This window comes from Spermophilus citellus, assembly GCF_964194105.1.
Source record: "Spermophilus citellus genome assembly, chromosome: 2".
Taxonomy (NCBI): Eukaryota; Metazoa; Chordata; class Mammalia; order Rodentia; family Sciuridae; genus Spermophilus; species Spermophilus citellus.
Window position 1 is genome coordinate 128,286,039 of NC_138183.1, and position 24,301 is coordinate 128,310,339.

Below are 24,301 nucleotides of genomic sequence, written 5' to 3' on the forward strand. Positions count from 1 at the left end.
TGTCGTGATCTTTCCTAGTTGCAAGAGAACCTGGGAAAATAATGATTATTGGTTGGGTATATAATTGCCCGGAACAAAATCAGAGCAGAATAGATATTGTAAGCCAAGTAAGCTTGGATTTTATCCTTGTAGTAGTAGGTAGTATACCTTAAATAGAAAATAAAACACATATACACATATTTTAGGAAAATTAGTATTGTCATATAGGAGTTTGACTATGTGGAGAGAGGCTCAAAAACCAGTTGGTGTGATGAAGAGTAAAACCCTAAAGAAAATGGATATTACTAGACTTTGTAAAGGAAAAAAATCTATGCTACTTGGTTGAATAGATACACTGAAGGAATGGAAAAAGAGTCAAAGTACTTGGGACAAAATAGTAATAACATTTTTTTATAGTCATTGATTCTAAGTCACAATTTTTTTATAACTTACTATGAATCCATATATGTGTTACAGTTGATCATCTTTCACAGTTACTTTTTCCTTTCTTAGTGGTACAAATAATAATGGTAATTATATAGTTATAGCATCTATTAAATGCAATAAATACAATATGAAAATCAATGGAAGTAGGACCTAGTTTTAAGAGTAATCAGCAAAGTTAGTTCTATGTAAATTGTACTTGGATTATGACTAAGCAATATCATGCCAAAAGCAGTTGAAATGGCAGGATTGGTAATATTACCTATTTGGGACTTTTCTCTTTTAAAATTTAGCAATGGCAAATTCAGTCTCAGTAGGAAAATATGTAAGAGCCAAGACCAAAGGACTGATCCTTGAGAAATATCTGTATTCAGGTTTCAAGAGGGATTTAAAAAGTCAAGTGAATAATAAGGATGGTCTTTCCAAAATATGGAAGAACCAGAAAGATCATATTAACTTTGTTAATTTCTTATGTTTTTACCCATTAAATGAGTTTCTTAGGGCTACTATAACAAAGTACCACAAACTGGATGGTTAAACAATAGAAATGCATTTTCTTACAGTTGAGGCCAAAAGTCTAATGGTTTATAGGGGAGAATCCTTCCTGCCTCCTCTGGCTCTGGTAGTTGCCAACATTTCTTATAGCTACATGACTACAATTTCTAACTCCAGTGTGTCTGTGCCTCTACCTTTGTCTCTAAATTTCTCTCCTTTTAAAAGACATCAGTCACTGGATATAGGGCCCACCCTAATTGTATATGAGCTCATCTTAACTTGATTACATCTGCAGAGACACCCATTTACAAATAAGATTTCCTTCATAGGTAAGAGGGGATTAGACCTCAGTGTATCTTTTGTGGGGACAGTTCCACCCACAATACTTAAAAGTTTATATTCCTGATTTGGGACAAGATACTTTTGAAGAATTTTAGTGAACACACATCCAATAAAATATTTAATGGCAGGAGATCATTGCTTGTTAATATGACCGAGTTTTTGCTTAATTACCATAGTCTCTAATCTTGAAAACATGTTTGTACCTTCTGAATTATGAACTGCTTAATGAATAATTACTATTTTAGTCATTAATCTGAGGATTTAGGAACCAAAATATTAATCTAACTTAAATGTCATGCTAATAAATGAAGTAGTCATATTTACCACTCTCATGTATATCTAATACGTTCATATTTTGCCTATATGATTATATATGGAAGTTATGGACATTACTAGTAGAGTAAAACTTGGAGTTACATAAGTAGAATTATTATAATTGTGAATCCTATTATAATTGGAACATAGTAATAATTGCTCTGAATATAATGTAATCAGATCATCTAAATGGGTTTTTTTCCTACCCATAGAAGTGTACTAATGACTCTCAGCAAACCTATCTTAACTGCAAATTTATGCAAAACAAAGCCACACAGGAAAAAAAGTAAATTCCTGGGGTATTGTGGGCAGTCAACAAATTTGGGAGGAAGAAAAGGGAGATGTGCATAGTACTTTATTTTCTATATTTCATAAGAATAGTTCTACAAGTAATTATTTACTAATTCATTTTAAAAAGATATTCAGGAAATGGCTTGCCATTTTGATGTTTAATATGTTCATCCTGAAATTATAAAATAATAATAATTTGATTACCCATGTAAATAATCCAAGTGGAATTTTACCTGTTAAGTTTTCCCTTTTTTCCAGTAGCACACATTGTAAAATCTAACACCTTCAACTTAGGGCAAATAGAAGCAGTAAATACAGCAAATTTAAAGGGGAAAAAAGGGATGTGAGTAGTAAGTGTAGGTGGGGTCTTGTTACTCAGAAAGATAAGGCTATTTTTATACAGTTTAAGAAAAAAAATGTAAGTGAAAGGGCTTCATTTTATGAACGACTTAATGATTTATTTTGAACTATAATTCTAGATAGTCTGCACTTTACTGTGTTAACAAAGGAATTTTATACTCTAAAAATCTCTGCCAGCCAGCTACATTGGCATATGCCTATAATCCTAGTGACTCAGGAGGCTAAGGCAGGAGGATTACAAGTTCCAAGTTAGCCTCAGGAGTTTAATAAGACCCTCAGCAACTTAGTGTGAACCTGTCACAAAGTAAAAAATAAAAAGGACTGGAAATGTAGCTCAGTGGTAGAGGGATTTAATGTAGCTCAGTGGTAAAGGGATTTCATTCCCCAGTACCTAAATAAATAAATGTCTCTGCCATTAACAATAAAGTGGTTGGGACTGGGGGAATATCTCAGTGATAGTGCACTTGTCTGCACTATCTTCATTTTATTTATTTATTTATTTGTTTACGTGGTGCTGAGAATCGAACCCAGTGCCTCACACATTTGAGGCAAGTGCTCAACCACTGAGCTACAACCCCAGCCCTGAGTTTTCTTAATAGCAATAAATGATAAATTTGTTGAGGTGGGAAGCTAGAATAATGGTGGAATTTCAGCATATGGAAAAGCAATATAATATTATGATTAAAAGTTACCAGTTTTTCCCACTTAGTAGATAATGTGACTCTGAGCAAGTCACTTACTTAACACCACCAGTTTCCCTAGCCATAAAGATAGTGATATAATCACTCCTCCTACTTATGGTTTCACTTTCCACATTTTTAGTTACCTTCCATCAAATATAATACAGAAATATTAAGTGGAAAATTCCAGAAATAAATAATTCCTAAGTTTTAAATTTTATGCCCTTCTGAATAGTGTGAGGAAATATTGTACCATCCTTCTCCATCCAGTCTGGATGTGAGTCATCTCATTGTCCAGTGTGTCTAGGCTGTGTAAGTTAGCCCTTTAGTCAACTTAGTTACCATTTTGGTTATTAGAACATTATCCCAGTACTTATGTTTAAGTAACCCTTTTTGAGAGAGAATAAGAGACCACATTTACAACTTTTATTATCACATATTGTTAGAATTGTTCTATTTTATTGCCAATCTCTTACTGTGACTGGTTAAAATTCACCATAGATGTGTATAGGAAAAACAGTACATATATAGGTTTCAGTACTATTCATGGTTTCACGCAGTTCCTTGGAGGGAATGAATGTATCCTTAACTGATAAGGGGAACTACTGTACCTATTTATCATGTCAGTGCCCTCCAGCCAATAACCACCAGGAATGTACCTACAGTTGAACAAGTTGCAGTGGTAGTTTTAACATCTGAAAATCTTTCATCGATAACCCAGGAACATAGAATAAGTTAGTGTTCAGACAAATATAACCAGGTGTCTACATAAGTACATCCTGATGGTAGGAGTGTTTGGATAAGTATCTATTACAACACGAGTGAGCCAGTTTTATGTTCCCTAAGATGGATGGATACCTTGAGTAGAGTTAGTTCTCACAGAGAAAATTGAAGTGTGTCTGAGGAGAACTGTTTCTGGATAGCCCCATTAGGGTCCCTTGGATAATGTGTGCTGATGGGACTATAATGACTTCAGCAGAAGCATTTTGATGATGTGAGATCAAGGTCCAATTTTTACAGGACTGAGGGTTAGGATAATGATATGAAGGAAACTTAAATACCAGAGGGACCTATAAAAGGAAATCTCCTTCTGAGGTGTCTAAGGAAGAGCTATTAAATTTTTGTAAGCCAGATCAGATGAGGGATAATAGAGCCAATGATCTGTTAAAATTCAGAGCAGTAACTGTGATGGGGTAGAGGTGGGGACAACAGTCTTGTTTTTCCTTGGTCACAGAAGGAGATCTTTAGCTGGGCACGGTGGCACATGCCTGTAATCCCAGAGGCTCAGGACGCTGAGGCAGGAAAATCACAGTTCAAAGCCAGCCTCAGCAGGTAGCGAGGCCCTAAGCAATTTAGCAAGATCCTGTCTCAAAAATGAGAAATAAAAAGGGCTAAGGATGTGACTCAGTGGTTAAAGCAATCCTGGGTTTGATCCTGGGTACCAAAAAAACAAAAAAGGAGATCTTAGAAAAAAATGATAGGATAGCCGGGGCCCAGTGGCACACACCTATAATCCCAGCAGCTCAGGAGGCTGAGGCAGGAGGTTCATGAGTTCAAAGCCAGCCTCAGCAACGAAGGCACTAAGAAAAGAATGACACCCAGTCTCTAAATAAAATACAAAATAGGGCTCAGGGTGTGGCTCAGAGGTCAAGTACTCCTGAGTTCAATTCCCGGTACCAAAAAAAAAAATTATATATATATATAAAAGATGGTGCTGAAAGCTTATATTAAACTGTAATAGGCAGGTCTAGTAGTAAAATAAAGAATCAGAAATGCTGAAAAATCAGCAAATAAATTAATCTAGTTTCATTGTCTTGGGTGGAAGCCATCCTTTTTTTAAGATAGTTTCCTCTGGTGAATCCCTCAGAATCCAAACTTACGTCTTCCAGTGGAATGGATAATAGAGGAGTAAGGAAGATCTGATGAATGGCTTTTAGGTTGGGAAATAAGAAACCAGTAACCAACATCTTGAAGTTTCATGGCTGAGTCAATTGTTAACAACTTGGTCAGTTCCTTGCCTTGTCATGATAAGGACAAAAATTTTCCTATCTTTTCCAGAAAATCAGAATTAACAGGAAGATCATATATTAGAAATGTCCCTGATACTTCCTCTTAAAAATTACCATTCTAATGTTTGTATACTGTTAATGCATCTCTAACAAATAATCTTGTTCTTAATCAAAAACTCCCCCAAAGTGGCCCCTTATGATTTCAAATTATCTTTGGTGAAATTGCATCAGTTGAGAGATAAATGTACAAGTTATTGTTACATGAGAAAAAAACATGAAGGGAACAGATATTTGGCCTGGAAAAATGTAGTTTTGGATTGAGATGACCCATAAAAGCTACAACAATTCATTCATAAGAATAATTCTGTGTAACTTTTTCCTTTTTTTTATTGTTGGTTGTTCAAAACATTACATAGTTCTTGACATATCATATCTCACACTTTGATTCGAGTGGGTTATGAACTCCCATTTTTACCCCGTATACAGATTGCAGAATCACATCAGTTACACTTCCATTGATTTACATATTGCCATACTAATGTCTGTTGTATTCTGCTGCCTTTCCTATCCTCTACTCTCCCCCCTCCCCTCCCCTCCCCTCTTTTCTCTCTACCCCCTCTACTGTAATTCATTTCTCCCCCTTGTATTATTTTTCCTTTTCCCCTCACTTCCTCTTGTATGTAATTTTGTATAACCCTTAGGGTCTCCTTCCATTTCCATGCAATTTCCCTTCTCTCTCGCTTTCCCTCCCACCTCTCATCCCTGTTTAATGTTAATCTTCTTCTCATGCTCTTAGTCCCTACTCTGTTCTTAGTTACTCTCCTTATATCAAAGAAGACATTTGGCATTTGTTTTTTAGGGATTGGCTGGCTTCACTTAGCATAATCTGCTCTAATGCCATCCATTTCCCTCCAAATTCTATGATTTTGTCATTTTTTAATGCAGAGTAATACTCCATTGTGTATAAATGCCACATTTTTTTTTATCCATTCATCTATTCAAGGGCATCTAGGTTGGTTCCGCAGTCTTGCTATTGTCAATTGTGCTGCTATGAACATCGATGTAGCAGTGTCCCTGTAGCATACTCTTTTTAGGTCTTTAGGGAATAGACCAAGAAGGGGAATAGCTGGGTCAAATGGTGGTTCCATTCCCAGCTTTCCAAGAAATCTCCATACTGCTTTCCAAATTGGTTGCACCAATTTGCAGTCCCACCAACAATGAACAAGTGTACCCTTTTCCCCACATCCTCGCCAGCACTTGTTGTTGTTTGACTTCATAGTGGCTGCCAATCTTACTGGAGTGAGATGGTATCTTAGGGTGGTTTTGATTTGCATTTCTCTGACTGCTAGCGATGTTGAGCATTTTTTCATGTACTTGTTGATTGATTGTATGTCCTCCTCTGAGAAGTGTCTGTTCAGGTCCTTGGCCCATCTGTGTAACTTTTTCTTTCCAGAGCTTGATTCTTTGTTTCAGAGTTGTCATGGACCAGGAGCCAGACCAAAAACCCTCCTGATTCTGGGCATGTGACACTATTAGTTAAGCATTTGTTAGGAATACAAAGATAAAAATGAAGAATTTCTTAAAAGGTTTTTAATATCTTTGTTGAAGTATAACTAACATGCCATAAAATTTTACCTGTTTAAAGTGCACTATGGTGTTTCATATGTTTAGAGAATTGTATAGCCATCCCACAGTATAAGTTTATAATATTTTGATTACCCTAAAAGGAAACCTTGTACCCATTAAGAATGCCTTCTTATTCCCTCACAGCCCCACTCTCTCATCACTAGGTAGCCATTAATATATTGTAAATAGATTTATCTATTCAATATACTTTATGTAAATGTGATCATGCAGTAGGTAGTCTTTTCCGACTGGCTTCTGTCCTTACCGTGATTTTTTTAGTTCATCCATGTAGTACTGTAGTACTTTTTAAAATTTGGAAATGGTTTTGAGAGTCACAGATCTAATTCAGCCTGCAGGGCTGGTTCTAATCAAGCCCATGTTCATGCTCTCGTTATAGTTTATTCCTCAGCAGATACAGCATAGGAACACTTACACCAAGGGGCAACAAATCTGATTGAATAACCAAAATAATCCCAAAGACCTTATTTCTAGGAGAACCAAATAAATTCAACAGTAAAGGACTTCATTGAAATATTTAGCTGAGTTCAGCTTGAATTTATCCTCTAGCCAAGGGCAGGTTACACTTCAAAAGGTATTTCAGATCTATATTCTGTTATCAATAGTCCTAGTGCAAGGCAGTAGGAATTTAAGCAGAATCTTGATGAGACTTCCATTTCTGTTAGTGCCCTATAGCCAACAGTCACTTATAATTGAGCAAGTTGAGTTTATTGTCATTTGCAAGGGAGATCACACACTATGGGATTTTTAGGGCTTCTCAGTGAGAGGGTATTAGAAAAGATGTAGCAGAGGATTTGAGCTTGTGTTAGGTGATTTTAGGAGGGATTTCAGGAAGTCAGGTTTTCTTAGTACTTCTTATATCAGAAAGTAGGGATTATTCTATGAACAAGGTCCTAATGAATATTACCTAGAAATGCAGACTGAAGTACAACAACATCAATAGTGACTAAGCTGGTAAGGAGGGGATGTTGGTATTTTTGTTATTGCATGGTGATTTTGGTTTTGCCTATGTTTGAACAGTAATGTTGGGGGTTGGGGGGGTTCTTGCTTAATAAGGCTCACAGAGTAACCTAGTCTGATATTGGTGTTCCATGAGACTGTTTATGTCCAACAGGAGAACACCATCGCTTAGTTTTTTGTTTTTTTTTATTGGTTGTTCACAACATTACAAAGCTCTTGACATATCATATTTCATACATTAGATTGAAGTGGGTTATGAACCCCCAATTTTACCCCAAATGCAGATTGCAGAATCACGTCGGTTACACATCCACAATTTTACATAATGCGCTATTAGTAATTGTTCTATTCTGCTACCTTTCCTAACCCCTACTATCCCCCCTCCCCTCCCCTCCCAACTTCTCTCTCTACCCCATCTACTGTAATTCATTTCTCTCTTTGTTTATTTTCCCATTCCCCTCACAGCCTCTTATATGTAATTTTGTTTAGCAATGAGGGTCTCCCTTCATTTCCATGCAATTTCCCTTTTCTCTCCCTTTCCCTCCCATCTCATGTCTCTGTTTAATGTTAATCTTTTCTTCCTACTCTTCCTCCCTGCTCTGTTCATAGTTGCTCTCATTATATCAAAGAAGACATTTGGTATTTGTTTTTTAGGGATTGGCTAGCTTCACTAAGCATAATCTGCTCTAGTGCCATCCATTTCCCTGCAAATTCTATGATTTTGTCATTTTTTATTGCTGCATAGTACTCCATTGTGTATAGATGCCACATTTTTTTTATCCATTCATCTATTGAAGGGCATCTGGGTTGGTTCCACAGTCTAGCTATTGTGAATTGTGCTGCTATGAACATCGATGTGGCAGTATCCCTGTAGCATGCTCTTTTAAGGTCTTCAGGGAATAGTCCGAGAAGGGCAATAGCAGGGTCAAATGGTGGTTCCATTCCCAGCTTTCCCAGGAATCTCCAAACTGCTTTCCAAATTGGCCGCACCAATTTGCAGTCCCACCAGCAATGTACAAGTGTACCCTTTTCTCCACATCCTTGCCAGCACTTGTTGTTGTTTGACTTCATAGTGGCTGCCAATCTTACTGGAGTGAGATGGTATCTTAGGGTGGTTTTGATTTGCATTTCTCTGACTGCTAGAGATGGAGAGCATTTTTTCATGTACTTGTTGATTGATTGTATATCCTCCTCTGAGAAGTGTCTGTTCAGGTCCTTGGCCCATTTGTCGATTGGGTTATTTGTTATCTTATTGTCTAATTTTTTGAGTTCTTTGTATATTCTGGATATTAGGGCTCTATCTGAAGTGTGAGGCGTAAAAATTTGTTCCCAGGATGTAGGCTCCCTATTTACCTCTCTTATTGTTTCCTTTGCTGAGAAAAAACTTTTAAGTTTAATTAAGTCCCATTTGTTGATTCTAGTTGTTAACTCTTGTGCTATGGGTGTCCTATTAAGGAATTTGGAGCCCGACCCCACAATCTGTAGATCAGAGCCAACTTTTTCTTCTATCAGACGCAGAGTTTCTGATTTGATATCAAGCTCCTTGATCCATTTTGAGTTAACTTTTGTGCATGGCGAGAGAAAGGGATTCAGTTTCATTTTGTTGCATATGGATTTCCAGTTTTCCCAACACCATTTGTTGAAGATGCTATCCTTCCTCCATTGCATGCTTTTAGCCCCTTTATCAAATATAAGATAGTTGTAGCTTTGTGGATTAGTCTCTGTGTCCTCTATTCTATACCATTGGTCCACCCGCCTGTTTTGGTACCAGTACCATGCTGTTTTTGTCACTATTGCTCTGTAATATAGTTTGAAACCTGGTATCGCTATACCGCCTGATTCACACTTTCTGCTTAGAATTGCTTTTGCTATTCTGGGTCTTTTATTTTTCCATATGAATTTCATGATTGCTTTATCTATTTCTACAAGAAATGCCGTTGGGATTTTGATTGGCATTGCATTAAATCTATAGAGAACTTTTGGTAATATCGCCATTTTGATGATGTTAGTTCTGCCTATCCAAGAGCAGGGTATATTTTTCCATCTTCTAAGATCTTCTACTTCTCTCTTTAGGGTTCTGTAGTTTTCATTGTATAAATCTTTCACCTCTTTTGTTAGGTTGATTCCCAAGTATTTTATTTTTTTTGAGGATATTGTGAATGGAGTGTTTTTCCTCATTTCCATTTCAGAAGTTTTGTCGCTGATATATAGAAATGCCTTTGATTTATGCGTGTTGATTTTATATCCTGCCACTTTGCTGAATTCATTTATTAGTTCTAGTAGTTTCTTTGTAGACCCTTTTGGGTCTTCTAGGTATAGAATCATGTCATCTGCAAATAGTGATAATTTAAGTTCTTCTTTTCCAATTTTTATGCCTTTAATTTCTTTCGTCTGTCTAATTGCTCTGGCCAGTGTTTCGAGAACTATATTGAATAGAAGTGGAGATAGAGGGCATCCCTGTCTTGTTCCGGATTTTAGAGGGAATGCCTTCAACTTTTGTCCATTCAGAATGATGCTAGCCTGAGGCTTAGCATAGATAGCTTTTACAATGTCAAGGTAAGTTCCTGTTATCCCTAGTTTTTCTAATGTTTTGAACATAAAGGCATGCTGTACTTTGTCAAATGCTTTCTCTGCATCTATCGAGATGATCATATGGTTCTTATCTTTAGTCTATTGATGTGGTGAATAACATTTATTGATTTCCGTATGTTGAACCATCCTTGCATCCCAGGGATGAATCCTACTTGATCATGGTGCACTATTTTTTTGATGTGTTTTTGTATTCGATTCGCCAGAATTTTATTGAGGATTTTTGCATCTAGGTTCATTAGAGATATTGGTCTGTAGTTTTCTTTCTTTGAGGTGTCTTTGTCTGGTTTCGGGATCAGGGTGATGTTGGCCTCATAGAATGAATTTGGAAGGGCTCCCTCTTTTTCTATTTCCTTAAATATCTTGAAAAGTATTGGTATTAATTCTTCTTTAAAGGTTTTGTAAAACTCCGCTGTATACCCATCCGGTCCTGGGCTTTTCTTGGTTGGTAGTCTTTTGATGGCTTCTTCAATTTCATCCATTGATATTGGTCTGTTCAGATTGTGTGTATCCTCCTGACTCAGTCTGGGCAAATCATATGACTTAAGAAATGTATCAATGTCTTCACTATCCTCTATTTTATTGGAATATAGGTTTTCAAAATAATTTCTAATTGTCTTCTGTATTTCTGTAGCATCTGTTGTGATATTGCCTTTTTCATCCCGTATGTTAGTAATTTGAGTTCTCTCTCTTCTTCTCTTCGTTAGCATGGCTAAAGGTCTGTCGATCTTATTTATTTTTTCGAAGAACCAACTTTTAGTTTTGTTAATTTTTTCAATAGTTTCTTTTGTTTCAATTTCATTGATTTCCGCTCTGATTTTAATTATTTCTTGCCTTCTGCTACATTTGCTGTTGTTTTGCTCTTCCTTTTCTAGGGCTTTGAGTTGGAGTGTGAGCTCATTTATTTGTTGGTTTCTTCTTTTTTTGAGGAATGACCACCAGGTGATGAATTTTCCTCTTAAAACTGCTTTCATTGTGTCCCATAGATTCCGATATGTTGTGTCTGTATTTTCGTTTATCTCTATGAATTTTTTGATTTCCTCCTTTATGTCTTCTGTAACGCATTGATCATTCAGTAATATATTGTTCATTTTCCATGTGATGTAGGATTTTTCCTTCCTTCTTTTATCATTGATTTCCAGTTTCATTCCATTATGATCAGATAAAATGCATGGTATTATCTCCACCCCTTTATATTTACTGAGGGTTGCCCTATGGCATAATATATGGTCTATTTTTGAGAAGGATCCATGTGCTGCTGAGAAAAAAGTATATCCATTTGATGATGGTTGATATATTCTATATAAGTCAGTTAAGTCTAGGTTATTGATTGTGGTATTGAGTTCTATAGTTTCTTTATTCAACTTTTGTTTGGAGGATCTATCCAATGGTGAGAGAGGTGTGTTGAAGTCTCCCATAATTATTGTGTTGTGGTCTATTTGATTCTTGAATTTGAGGAGAATTTGTTTTATGAATGTCGCAGCACCATTATTTGGTGCGTAAATATTGATAATTGTTATGTCTTGTTGGTGAATGGTTCCTTTTAACAGTATATAATGACCTTCTTTATCCCTTTTGATTAACTTAGTCTTGAAGTCGATTTTATTCGATATGAGGATGGCCACCCCTGCTTGCTTGCGAGGACCGTGTGCGTGGTATATTTTTTCCCATCCTTTCACCTTCAGCCTGTGTATGTCTTTTCCAATCAGATGTGTCTCCTGGAGGCAGCATATTGTTGGATTTGTTTTTTTAATCCATGATACCAGCCTATGTCGCTTTATTGGAGAGTTTAAGCCATTAACATTCAGAGTTACTATTGATATGTGGTTTGAACTTCCATCCATGTTTGATTGTTTATCCTTTTTTTAAAAAATTTTTTTAGTTTGTTTCTCCATAATTGTCTTTCCCCTCGCCCTCTGTCTTTACTGAGGCACTTCCCACTGATGGTTTTGGTTATTGTTTTTCATTTCTTCTTGTAGTGTTTTCTCAAAATGCTTTGCAATGCTGGTTTTCTGGCTGCAAATTCTTTTAACTTTTGTTTATCATGAAAGATTTTTATTTCGTTGTCATACCTGAAGCTTAATTTTGCTGGATACAGAATTCTTGGTTGGTATCCATTGTCTTTCAGTGTTTGAAATACATTGTTCCATGATCTTCTTGCTTTCAGTGTCTGTGATGAAAAATCCGTTGTTAACCGTATTGGTTTACCCCTAAATGTAATCTGTCTCCTTTCTCTTGTAGCTTTTAATATTTTCTCTTTGTTCTGTATATTGGATATCTTCATAACAATGTGTTTTGGCGTTGGTCTACTGTGATTTTGTGTGCTCGGTGTCCTGTATGCATCTTCAATTTGTATATCTGTTTCCTTTTTTATTTCTGGAAAGTTTTCTGTAATTATTTCATTCAGCAGGTTTCTCATTCCCTTGGTTTGAATCTCTGTACCTTCTTCTATCCCGATGACTCGTAAGTTTGGTTTCTTCATGTTATCCCATAACTCTTGGATGTTTTTCTCGTGATTTTTTACCAGCCTTTCTGAGTTGGCTAGACTCTTTTCAAGATGGTATATTTTGTCTTCATTATCTGACGTTCTGGTTTCTACTTGCTCCACTCTGTTGGTGATACTCTCAATTGAGTTTTTAATTTGGTTTATCGTTTCCTTCATTTCTAGAATTATTGTTTGATTATTTTTTATCATCTCTATCTCCTGATAAAGATGCTTAACTTCTTCTTTTATCTGTTTATGAAATTCATTCTCAATGTGTTCTTTCACTGCTTGGATTTGCTGTCTTGTATCCTCTTTAAGGTTCCATTCCATCTGTCTAAGGTGTTCCTTGAGTTCTTTATATGACCATTTTTCTGATGACTCTAGGTCCTCCTGAGTATTTAGGCTGTCCTGCATTGTTTGTACTCCTTTTCTTCCTTGCTTTTTCAAGCTCCTCATGTTACTTCTTGTTCTGTTTGACTGCTGAGTTACTGTTTACTCCTATAAATTTATTTGATGCTTGGGAGGAAAGGTATTAGAAGGGAAGGGAAGAAATCACTAGAGAGAATGAGAGTAAGCAGGTAGAATTCAAGGAAGGGGGAATAAGAAAATTGAAAAGAAATGAAAAGACAAAAGAAGAAAAAAAATAGGAAATAAAAAAAGAAAAAATTTTTTTAAAAAAATAATAATAAAAAAATTAAAATTAAAATTAGAAGAAAAAAATTTTAAAAAAATTGTAAAAAAATTTAAAAAACAACAAGAACGAAAAATGAAAATGAAAGAAAAAACCCAAATCAAAAAAAAGAGGGAAAAAAAAACTAATAAATGCCTTCTTAGAGTTTGATTAACTTCTCTTCCAGTAGATGGCGCTGTGCCCACCGGGTCAAGTTTCTCCTGTCAATACGCGGGAACCAATCACTGTGCAGCAGCTCCTCCCAGACTGGGCGAGTCTCCAATCCTGAGTGCCTAGGGCCTCCTCTTGTGTCTAGTCATTTCCCACTTTTTCTTTAGCCAGGCACCTCTCACCACAATACTGGCTACACGCCAGGTCTGCTGCTCCCAGGAGCCCTGTTTTCATGAACGACTGGGCACACTCTTCCAGTTTGCCATTCCCTCAGACCTTAAGTTTGTAGAGCTTGGGGCTGAGAATCCTCAGCGGATTTTACTTGCCCTCCAGTATCCACTTCCCGGTAGCTGGTGCAAGAGACCTCAGCAGTCAGCCCTGGTGGGAGCGGTAGGCGGGTCCGCACCACCTCTGATTCCCTCGGGCTGGCTGTAGCACTCACGGGAGAGCTGGGAGGGGCCCTTAAGGTTTTCCTGATGTGTGGAGAGGGAAGGTTATGGGATCACACCATCGCTTAGTTTTGAGTGCCAGGCCAACTCCTGAGTGATTGAGTGGCCAGGTCCTGAATGTGAGAAGCTACTTTCTCTTTTTCAAGTATCAAGTAGGATATTTTTGAAAACATGTAGAACAGTGCCTAGCACATAGTCAGTGCTCTGTAGGAGATAACCAATATAATTATTTCTCATTACCAGAGGGTTTAAACATCTTGAGTACCTACCTAAACAGTGGTAGCAGCAGTGTGTGTTTGATACAACAGAAATTGTCATATCAAGTTGATTGTCATTATAAATCAGCTTTACTGTTTCACAAGGTGAAAGGGTCCGTTCAGAATTCTTAGCCTTCTCACTATCCCTGAAGAAAGGAAACTTTTTCTTTTTGTAGTGCTATGTATTCAATCCAGGGCCCTCATGCATTGTAGGCAAGCATTTTACCACTGAGCTATATCACGTCACCCCCCCCCCACATCTAGAAACTTTATTTTAATAACTTAAGAAGCATCACTATCACCTCAGAAAAGTAATAACATCTGCAGTTAAGTCAGTGTAAGTTAAATTCTAGTTCATGTAATTTACTGTGTTGTCACTGGCATCTCAAGGAAAAGATTTGATAAAATTTATTTTTACTGATAGTTGCATAAGTCATAACACTTTTTTATATTATAACTTTCACAGTATGGGTAGACTCTAAAGCCTGTGTTTTAACTCAGTTTAACTTGGAGTGTCTTCATGTTGTTTTTGTTTTTAGCTTTTGGTAAGGGGAAAGTGTTTTTGTTTTAATTTTTGCATCCCCAGTATCCATTGAATTAGGGATCTAGTAGCCAATGTTTTGATGACATTTTAAGCATGTTGAAATGGATTTTTTGTTGTTGTTTTATATGTATTTTGTACCCCCATTTAGTTCCTTTTTGACCCGCTTTTTAAACAAACCCTTGACAATTCTAGAATCAATCCAAAAACAGAGTGGTCTTTATTTCCCTCTCACCAAGATTTCACTCACTCTTAGAAGTAATATAACCTGCCTGATAGTAAGAAATAAAATGCCAATTAAGAGTCTTCCTGTCCTCCCCTTATCGACCTCCAGGTGGGTTTTGTTTTATTTTGGCATAAACTACAATACCTACAATTTCCTGTAAGCTTCTGTACTGTCTTTACTCTGATTAAGTTCCAGATCTATAAAGTAAGTTTTTGTGTTCGTGGTGACAAAAGTTCAACTATTGGGACTTTTGTAGTTTTTATCCTAAGACAAATTGAAATGTTAGTGTTTAGTTCTCTTTTTTGTTCGTTTGCTTTGTTTTATTTAAGGAAAAAAAGTGAGAATGGAAAGATTGAGAAGTAAGCAGTTCGTTCTTCAACAAAAGACAGCATCTGGTTCTCTACCCATCTGGAATGAAAACAAATCAGAAGGATCAGGGATAAGTTGGATAAGTAGACATAGGGGACAAACATAAATGTTATTTGATAATAAGGGAAAGAGGAAAAGTAAAAGGCATGCACAGAAATGCTAAACACACCAGTAAGGTAGAACGGGATACAGTTCAGAATGAGTGTAGAAGCAAGTAGTCCTGTCTGCTTTCAAAAGCCTCTGAGTATTTCCGTGTATTAGAACATAGTATAATAACTGGTGACCTTGATGGTTTTCCATGAATCATCAAGAACAAAAACTAAATTATATTTCGTATTATGTAAAAAGGCAAGGTAAATTGTAGCCCTGTAACAAATTTTCCAGCACAAATGATCGAGTAATTTTGGATGCCTTAAGAGGGATTAGGTTAGTTTTTTTAAAAAATCTTACTTAAATGGAAAATGTACTTGTTTCCAAATAATGCCAGCTAATTCAAGTGTTCCAAAAGGAAAAACTGAAGTATTGGATTGTAAATTTTCATCAGGAGTAAATTTTATCCTATGTATGCTAACAGATGATATTAATTAAATGTTCACATGTATATAGTATTATACAAACTGTTACAATTAGTACATTTTAACTTTCATTAAAATATTGTAACCAAAATTTGTTTACAATTAAGAAAGTAGACCTTTTCGGAAGCTCAGATTTGTCCATTTGATGAACAAATCAGACAGTAAAGAAATTGATTGCAGATAGTAAAGAAAAAACTAAGTTTTTTACCTGATGAGGGTAGGTCGTTTGGATCCACTGTCCCTAGTACAAACAACAGATTGTTGATATATATATAATTTTTTTTAAAACAGACCACCCTAAAAGTATTTGAAAACCTGAAAGATGGTCAAGAAGATGCCAGGTTAAATTAGAGGGGGAGGGGACCTTGAGCCAAACAGATCACATTATCAGCATTAAAACAAGTTTAATACTTTGCCAAACATTTGCCAAGCAAATGCCAGGTCCAAATTCATCAGAGAATAAGGGGAATGAAAGCCAAAGTCCAGAGAGCATGTGAAGATTGAAAGTTGCTACCACACATTAAGAAGGGACCTCAAAGGTACTAACTAACTAAAACTAGACCTGCTCCCCATCCTTCAGTCTCTGGTGCACTATAGGAAGACTGCCTTGCCAGTGGCAGACATGTCTGAGAAATTATGGTCACTACTAGCCCACTTGCACATTTACATCCTGGTTATACCTAGTGTGACTAGGCCAAGGAGTCTCAAAGAGTGACTTGTTTTAAGTCAAGCTCCCCAGGAGCTTAGCAGAAGCAGGCATAAATCTTCTCTGGAAGAAGCATATTTATCCCAACCTCAGCAAATCAATCCCCTACAAATTATTATAAAGGGTAGAAACCACTGTCAAAAATAACCAGGGCACATAAGAAACAAGGCAAATAGAGAACCACTAACAGGGAAATTTTAAAACAGCAAAAATAAATTGGCATTGTCAATTAGCATGGTTTTCAGACATATAAAACAAATATACTTATTCAGTTTAACAAAATTAATAATCTTAATAATTGCAGAAAACAGTAAACTAAAAAGTTAACATAGCAAATTTGAGTGGGGGTGAAAAGGAAAAAAATAACCAAAATAAAAATCTCAGTGAACATTTTGGCAATAGATGGGATTTAGCAAAAGAGAATTCAGAACCAGAGGATAAATTAGAAGAAATTATTTGAATGCTGCAAGGAGAGACATGGTAGAAGAGATTACAGTGGAGAAGAGAAGAAGTGTGAAGGATGCAAATGTAGATTTGATAAAAGTCCTGAAAGGAAAAGAGAGTGGCTGAGGATTTTCAAGAATTAATGAAAGATATCAGTTGGTCAGATGCCAGCAAATCACAAATCAGGAATAATAAAAAGAAAACACAAACTAGAGACATCATAGAGAAAATTCTTCAGAAAAAAATTTTTAATGACAAATTACCTTGAAAAGAAGAATATCTGACTTTTCAATATCAAAAAACAGTGCAATGATATTCAAGTGTTCCGAAAGAAAATAACTGCTGATGTAGATTTCTACACACTGTGAAATCTTTCAAGAATGAAAGTGAAAGACATTTTTAAAGAAACACAATTATCAGCTAATCACTAAAGAAGCTTCTTAAAGATGGACAACAGACAGAAGTAAAAGTAAACACAGAATTTCTCATAAATAAGAAATGAAGAGCAAAAGGAAGAGGTAAATATGTGAATAAATGTAAGTAAACATTGCTCATATAAGAGAGCAGTAATGCCTTGTGGGGCCCTAATCAGAACAAACACCTAAAATATCAGACAATAATTATTAAATTGCAGAATGGGAACAGGTAGAAAATAGTTAAAACCACCAAGATCCTTGTATTATCAGGAAGAAGTAAAGGTTTTGATTAACTTTAGACTTAAATAAGTACATACCTAATTTTTTTTTTTCTTGCACTATGGTTACAACTTAGGAAACCAGGGCCTGACCCAGAATGTGTATAATTTCTATGGTAATAGTAAAAAAAAAAAAAAAAAAAAGGAAAATATTATATAATTTCCAAACTAATAGAAGAGAGAAATGGAATGACCATTAACATTTGTATTCAACAAACTGATTCTAAAATGTATATTAAAATGAAAGGTCCAGAAACAAAATGTTCAGGAAGCAAATGAACTCAGAGGACTCGCTGTACTTGAGATCAAGATTTATTATGAAGCTCTGATAACTGAAGATGGGCTTTAATGCAAGGACAGATCAGCAGATGGAACTAAAGAGAACCTGAAAACAGACAGATGTACTTATGTATGGTTGATATACTACAGAGATGACACTGCAAAGAAGAGAAAGAGACTTTTCAATAAATGCACTTGGTTACAAAATCAACTCCAGATGGATTTTTTTAAAAGGCCTAAATATCAAAGGCAACACATAAATCTTCTGTGATAATTTGAGATAGGAAAAGATTTTTTAATAAGACCAAAAACCATAGCCATAAAGGAAAAGATTAATAAATTTAATTAAAATTTAAAATCTTTGGCCATCAGAAGACCCATAAAAAGATAAGCCATTGATGGAGAAATATATTTGTAGCATCTGTTACTGACAAAAGGTCTTGTATCCAAAATATGAAAAAAAAAAAAAAGTGATGAAAAGCAAGACATCTCAGTAGCAAGACTGGCATTTCACAAAGGTAGAGTTTCAATAAATACATGAAATGTTTCTCAACTTCACTTGTAAGAAAGAAAATGAAAAACAATGAAATATGTGGTAAGTATTCACAAAATTTGCAAAATTTTTCAAATCCAACAGTACTGAGTGTTGGTGTGAATGTGGAGCAATACAACTGTCATTAAATGCTGGTAGTTTAAAGCATTGAAAAAGAGTTGAGCATTTTCTAATAAAGGTAACCTAGCAATCCCATTCCTAAGTATATACCCTAGAGAAAAAGCATGGACTTAAGTTAAATGTATTAATAGTGCAAGAATAGTCACAGCAACATTGTTCATAATAGCTTGAAACTTCATCAAAAGTAAAATAGAGACTGGGGTTGTGGCTTAGTGGCAGAGCGTTTGTCTAGCATTTGTGAGGTACTTGTTCAATTCTCAGCACCGCATATATAAATAAAGGTCTATTGACTATATGTATACACACACACACAAACATATATATACACACATGCATATACTTTTTTTTTTTAAGGCAAAATGGATGAGTCAAGCCTGGTAGTGGCTTGAGAGACTGAGGCAGGAGGATCACAAGTTCAGAACCAGCCTCAACAACTTAGTGAAGTCCTAAGCAACTTAGTGTGAAACCCTATCTTTAAAAAGAGGGGGGTTGTAGATATAGTTCAGTGATAAAGCACCTCTGGGTTCAATCCCCAGTGCCTCCCACAATAAAAAAGTAAAATGGAGAAATTCTTAATATTCTGCAATGATGAAAATAAACTTCAATTGTCAACATGAATGAGGCCACAGTGTTGAAGGAAACAAGCCATAAGAATACATACAGTGTGATTCATTTTATAATTATATCAAGTTTTATAACCAGGCAACCCTGAAATATATTGTTCATGGCAAGAGTTGGCAAACCTCTTTGAAGGCCAGCTAGTAGATAGTTGAGATTTAACTGCTATGGGGTCTTTTTTGCAACCACAGCTACCCTATACATAATGTGAGAGTAGCCCTAGACTGCCCATTGCTGTGTTCCAGCAAGAACTAATCCCTAACTTAAGGGTGCATGTATTTGAGATAAAAGTACTTTTTAAAGGAGGGAGTGGGGGAGGAAATGATAACCATATAAGACAAGCTTGTGAAGGAGGGTTTGTTGTTAGGGAAGAATAAATGGGAACTTCTAGAATGCCAGCAGTATTATCTTGTGACTTGTGTGGAGTTTCTTAGGTGTTTGCTTTGTATTTGAAATTTTTTAATATATATAGTTGTAAATGAACTTTTATTTTACTTATATGTGGTACTGAGACTTAAACCCAGGGCTTCACAGATGCTAGGCAAGTGCTCTACCACTGAGCTATAACCCCAGCCCCTGTATTTTAAATTTGTAGATACGAGTGAATGATTTGATTTGATGTTTTAAAAATAAAAATTGCACATGTACAACCAGAGAAAATGAAAAATTGTGCTCCATTTGTGTACTGTGAGTCAAAATGCATCTGCTGTCATGTATAACTAATTAGAACAAATAAATTTTTTTAAAGGTTAAAAAATTAAAATAAACAAAAATTGCAGCCAGGCCGGAGGATTGAAAGTTCAAAGCCTGCCTCAGCAACAATAAGGTGCTAAGCAACTCAGTGAGATCCTGTCTCAAAAAAAAAATACAAAAATAGGGTTGGGGATGTGTGGCTCAGTGTTCAAGTGTCCCTGAGTTCAATGCTTGGTACCAAAAACAATAAAATAAAAATTGCCAGTGCTTCCTTAAATAATAGTTAAATATCATTTAGTTTTATGTGAATTCTATTTTGCATTTAAATTACTCTGCTTGTTTTCTGAAAATTTTCTAAAGAATTTAAATAGTAATCTAAAGTTTGTCTTACATATTTCTTTTAAAATCATGTAAACATTTAATTAAAGTAAAAATATAATATAGAACACTACTGCTTTTGGTTAATCACTCAACATATTAATACTAGAAAATACATGTTAGAGGCATGGATAAGTGGTTTGCAAGTACTTTATTGGCTTATTTGCACCAAAGTATTGACAACTGTCCTCTTTTCATTCTTTTATTCACAGGCTCAGTAGATGAAGGCGTTACTGAGGGGTTGCCTACACTTCAAAGCACTTCTAGCACTAATGCTCATGCGGATGATGATGATCGGTTAGTTCTAATGTAATATGTGGTTTTCTTGTAAGGGTTGTGCTTACAACTCTAAATGTTTTATCTCAAAAGAGTATAAGAAATTTATCAGGACCTCGGGTATACTTTTCAGAGTAATGAGGTAGCATCATCACATTAGACTGCCTATAAAAGTTATAGATTTTTATTTTTGTCTTTCTGGCATTTCCAAAATTATCTAGTCCATTGCTTTAAATAGTATCTATATCAGAGGTTAGCAAACTATGTACCACAGGACAGTTCTAGCCTGCCATCTTTATTCTATAAATTAAGTATTAGAGGAATATAACCACATTATTTCTTATATATCATTGGTGGGTGGCAGAGTTAAGTGATTGGAACAGAGATCATATGGTATGCAAAGCCAAAATATTTACTATCTGGCCTGCTACAAAAACTGTACCAGTCCTGATCTGTATACCCTGGTTCCCAAGTCACTGTCTTCACTTGACCCTTCCTACTTATACATAGACATATAAGGGGGATTTCATACATAACACCAAGACAGAACTATTGATTTCTACTTCCTAAGTCCTCTTTCTTCTTTCTTTCACTTTTATCCCCCATTTTTTTTAAACACAATCTCAAAATTACTCATGATTTTTGCTTCCCTCTCCACTTTCTCTCTTATACTTAATCCTTAAGTTCTGTCAACTGTACCTCCAAAATATATCCCCAAGCCCCAGTCTATTTTTCCTCTCTATGCCATAACCACCCTAGTTTAAGTCATCACCATCTTCTGCCTCATCTGCTACAGTAACTTTCAAACTTGCCCCTGATTTCATTATTCCACAACTTTATTTGGAATAATGTGGTAGCCAAAATCATCTTTTTTTTAAAATCAGATTAGGTTGTGTTGCAAGCTGTGGATACTTGCTATTCTTCATTCATATTTAAAACCTAAAATTGCTTGCTCATTTTTGAATTTTGTTGTTTTGTGGTACTAGAAGGGAACCTGGGGCCTTGAACTTGCTGAGCAAGCTTTCCGTAACTGAGCTGTACTCTATAGCCCACTATGTCTTTTAAAACAACTGTGTGATACAACTTTTGCCTGCTCCAATGAAATCATTCTCCCTCTTGTATACTACATTCTAACCACATTGCCCTTTCAGTTCTTGAAATACCTCATATTTGTTCCTTCCTGCCTCTGGGCATTTTTGCCTCTCTATGTCCTTTACCTGAAATGCTTTCTTTTCTATTTACATTCATGTTGTTGGCTCCTTCTGGGCCTTCAGATCACTGTCTCAGTGTTGGTTATCAAGGAGGACTTTCCTGATAAACAGTCTAAACCAGCACCCCATCACTATTAGATCTTCATACTTTTATTCTCTGCTTTGATCATTTTCTTGATTATTGTTTGCCTCTCACCACGGAATATATATACCCCACTGAATAATTAAATTCCTCCTCATAGAGATTTCAGGACAATCTTAAAAATTATATTTGATGAAAAATTCAAAGGATTCAAAGAACCCAGTAAGGATTATTGTTCTTGGATAGCTAAATCCGGCTGAGATTATCAACCAGAATCATTTGCATGAAGTAATAAAAAGATAAATAAGCAGAAGTATGCCCAGATTCTGTAATTTCAAATATTACTCAGTTCTTCTGTTGTTTATTAAATATGGTACTGAATGATAGGCATATGGAGTTGAAATGCATAGCCTTTTCCCTCAAGGAGCTCCATCCATTTTCAGAGAAAAAGAGAGGTTGAAGATAGACAAGTAAACAAGTCATCATTAAATCATCTGCAGAGAGTTGGGTTGCTTTGCCTAGGATGATATCCAGCTAAGCTACTGATAAAGAAAGCTTCAAGGAAGAGGATGTGACAGCTCAGCAACATTTTTTTTATTTATTTATTTTTACTTTTACAGTTGTAGATGGATAGCATTTTTTATTTTATTTGTTTTTATGTGGTGCTGAGGGTTGAACACAGTGCCTCACACGTGCTAAGCAATCACTCTGCCATTGAGCTATAGCCCCAGCCCCCTCAGCTACATTTTATAAAATGATTAGGCAGTATCTAGACAAATAAGGTTAGAGAAGGGATTAAATGTCTAAAAGCACAGAATTGGCAGAGATTTGGAACAGTGGAGGGATCATTTGGTATAGGATATATTTAGGGAGTATGACAAGAAATGAGGCTGAAAAGGTAGATAGAAATCAGATATAAGGAGTATTGTATGCTTTTTAAAGGGGTTGAGACTGTATTGTGAAGATAAGTTTTTGCAGGCGTTTAAAGGAAGACTGACTTAATCAGAGTTCTGTGATTCCATGAGAAGGGAGTGTGGTGCTAAACAAAGTTATTAATTCAAGTTTGTATGGAAGAAGCCTAAATTAAAGTAGTACCAAAAGGGGACTAGAGAGATTAATGATATCTAAGATAAAATAGTCTATGATAGGTTTTGTAGTTACATGTTCATGCTTAATTTAAGATGCTACATATTCTGGTTAGTAACATTGTTTTTCATATTGTTCTAGGTGAAACTCCTAAACAGTCAAACTGTTTTCTAAGAAGTCTTTAAGTGTTTCTTGTTTTGTTCTTTTATTAAAGTTGACCTGCAGAAATGTTTTTTCAACTTAAAAATCAGAGCCTGGTTGCCTTTTTCGGTTTATTTTTTTAGATTGGAAAGTGTTCAGTATCCCTACCAACTCTACATTGCTCCTTCCACCAGCAGTACAGAACGACCAAGTCCAAATGGTCCAGACAGACCTTTTCAATGTCCAACCTGTGGGGTGCGATTCACCCGTATTCAGAACCTAAAACAGCACATGCTCATCCACTCAGGTAATGCCATTTTCCCTGTTGGTTCATGAATGAGTGTTCTAAAACATTTTATTTTTGAATCCTAATTAAAATAGAAAACAGGTGCTTTTGAGTAAAGAAAAAAGGGGAAAACTCTGGAAGTCAAATGAGAACAGATTAGCTTAGATTCATTGCTGAAATGGTGCATTGTCAAGAAACTATTTGTCTAATGCATTTCTGATGGGTATTACATATTCTGATTCAATATTCAATGTGTAATATGTATATTAAAAGATACTGGGGAAAATAATAAATATTGGGTCTATTTGGTATGTTTACATATGTAAGAGAATTGCACAGATGGCAAAGGAAATGGGTTTATAAGAGTATATATGTATTTTTTTATCATTCTTATGTTAACTACTGTAAATTTGAAAATACAAAAAATGCTTCAAAAGATTTAATATTTAATTATTAATATAATATTGTTATGTAATCCTAATCTCTCTGCTCTGATTAGTATAGCTATATTTTTATAGTATAAGATTTTAGGTAAATGGTAGATTAGATTTTGATGAAGTTTTGTGACCACATAAATTTACCACGATTCTTATGGGTAAAACACTGCCTTCTGATGGACAAGAGATTTTTGCTGCTGTTTTCAGCTATGTTAGTACCTCACTTCTCATTCTGTAGATAGATCTTAAAAGTTCCTATCCTAATGCCAGTTCTCTGAGACATTGTTAAATCCATGATTGTGTTTTATAAGATGTTTTAGTTTGTTTTTCTTTTTCCGTAAAACTGTGATAATGAATTTAAGGAAACAATGTTTTATAATTCAACAATTTTTATCAATAGCATAATAAATACTCAAAAAGCCATTTCATCAAATGATGGTTCTGTT

The 24,301-nt window shown here is 35.5% G+C and overlaps 1 protein-coding gene across 6 annotated transcripts in view; it reads left to right on the forward strand.

Moving 5' to 3' along the window:
- ZBTB44 (zinc finger and BTB domain containing 44) overlaps window positions 1–24,301 on the forward strand; it is a 73,320-nt gene that overhangs the window by 39,320 nt on the left and 9,699 nt on the right. For 4 of the 6 annotated variants that reach the window (XM_081282542.1, XM_081282543.1, XM_081282541.1 and 1 more), the window contains 2 exons: window positions 20,549–20,633; window positions 23,276–23,439. In XM_081282542.1, the coding sequence (XP_081138668.1) occupies window positions 20,549–20,633; window positions 23,276–23,439 (249 nt within the window). The remainder of the gene's footprint in view (window positions 1–20,548; window positions 20,634–23,275; window positions 23,440–24,301) is intronic. The other 2 variants (XM_081282544.1, XM_081282545.1) reach the window with 2 other exon arrangements.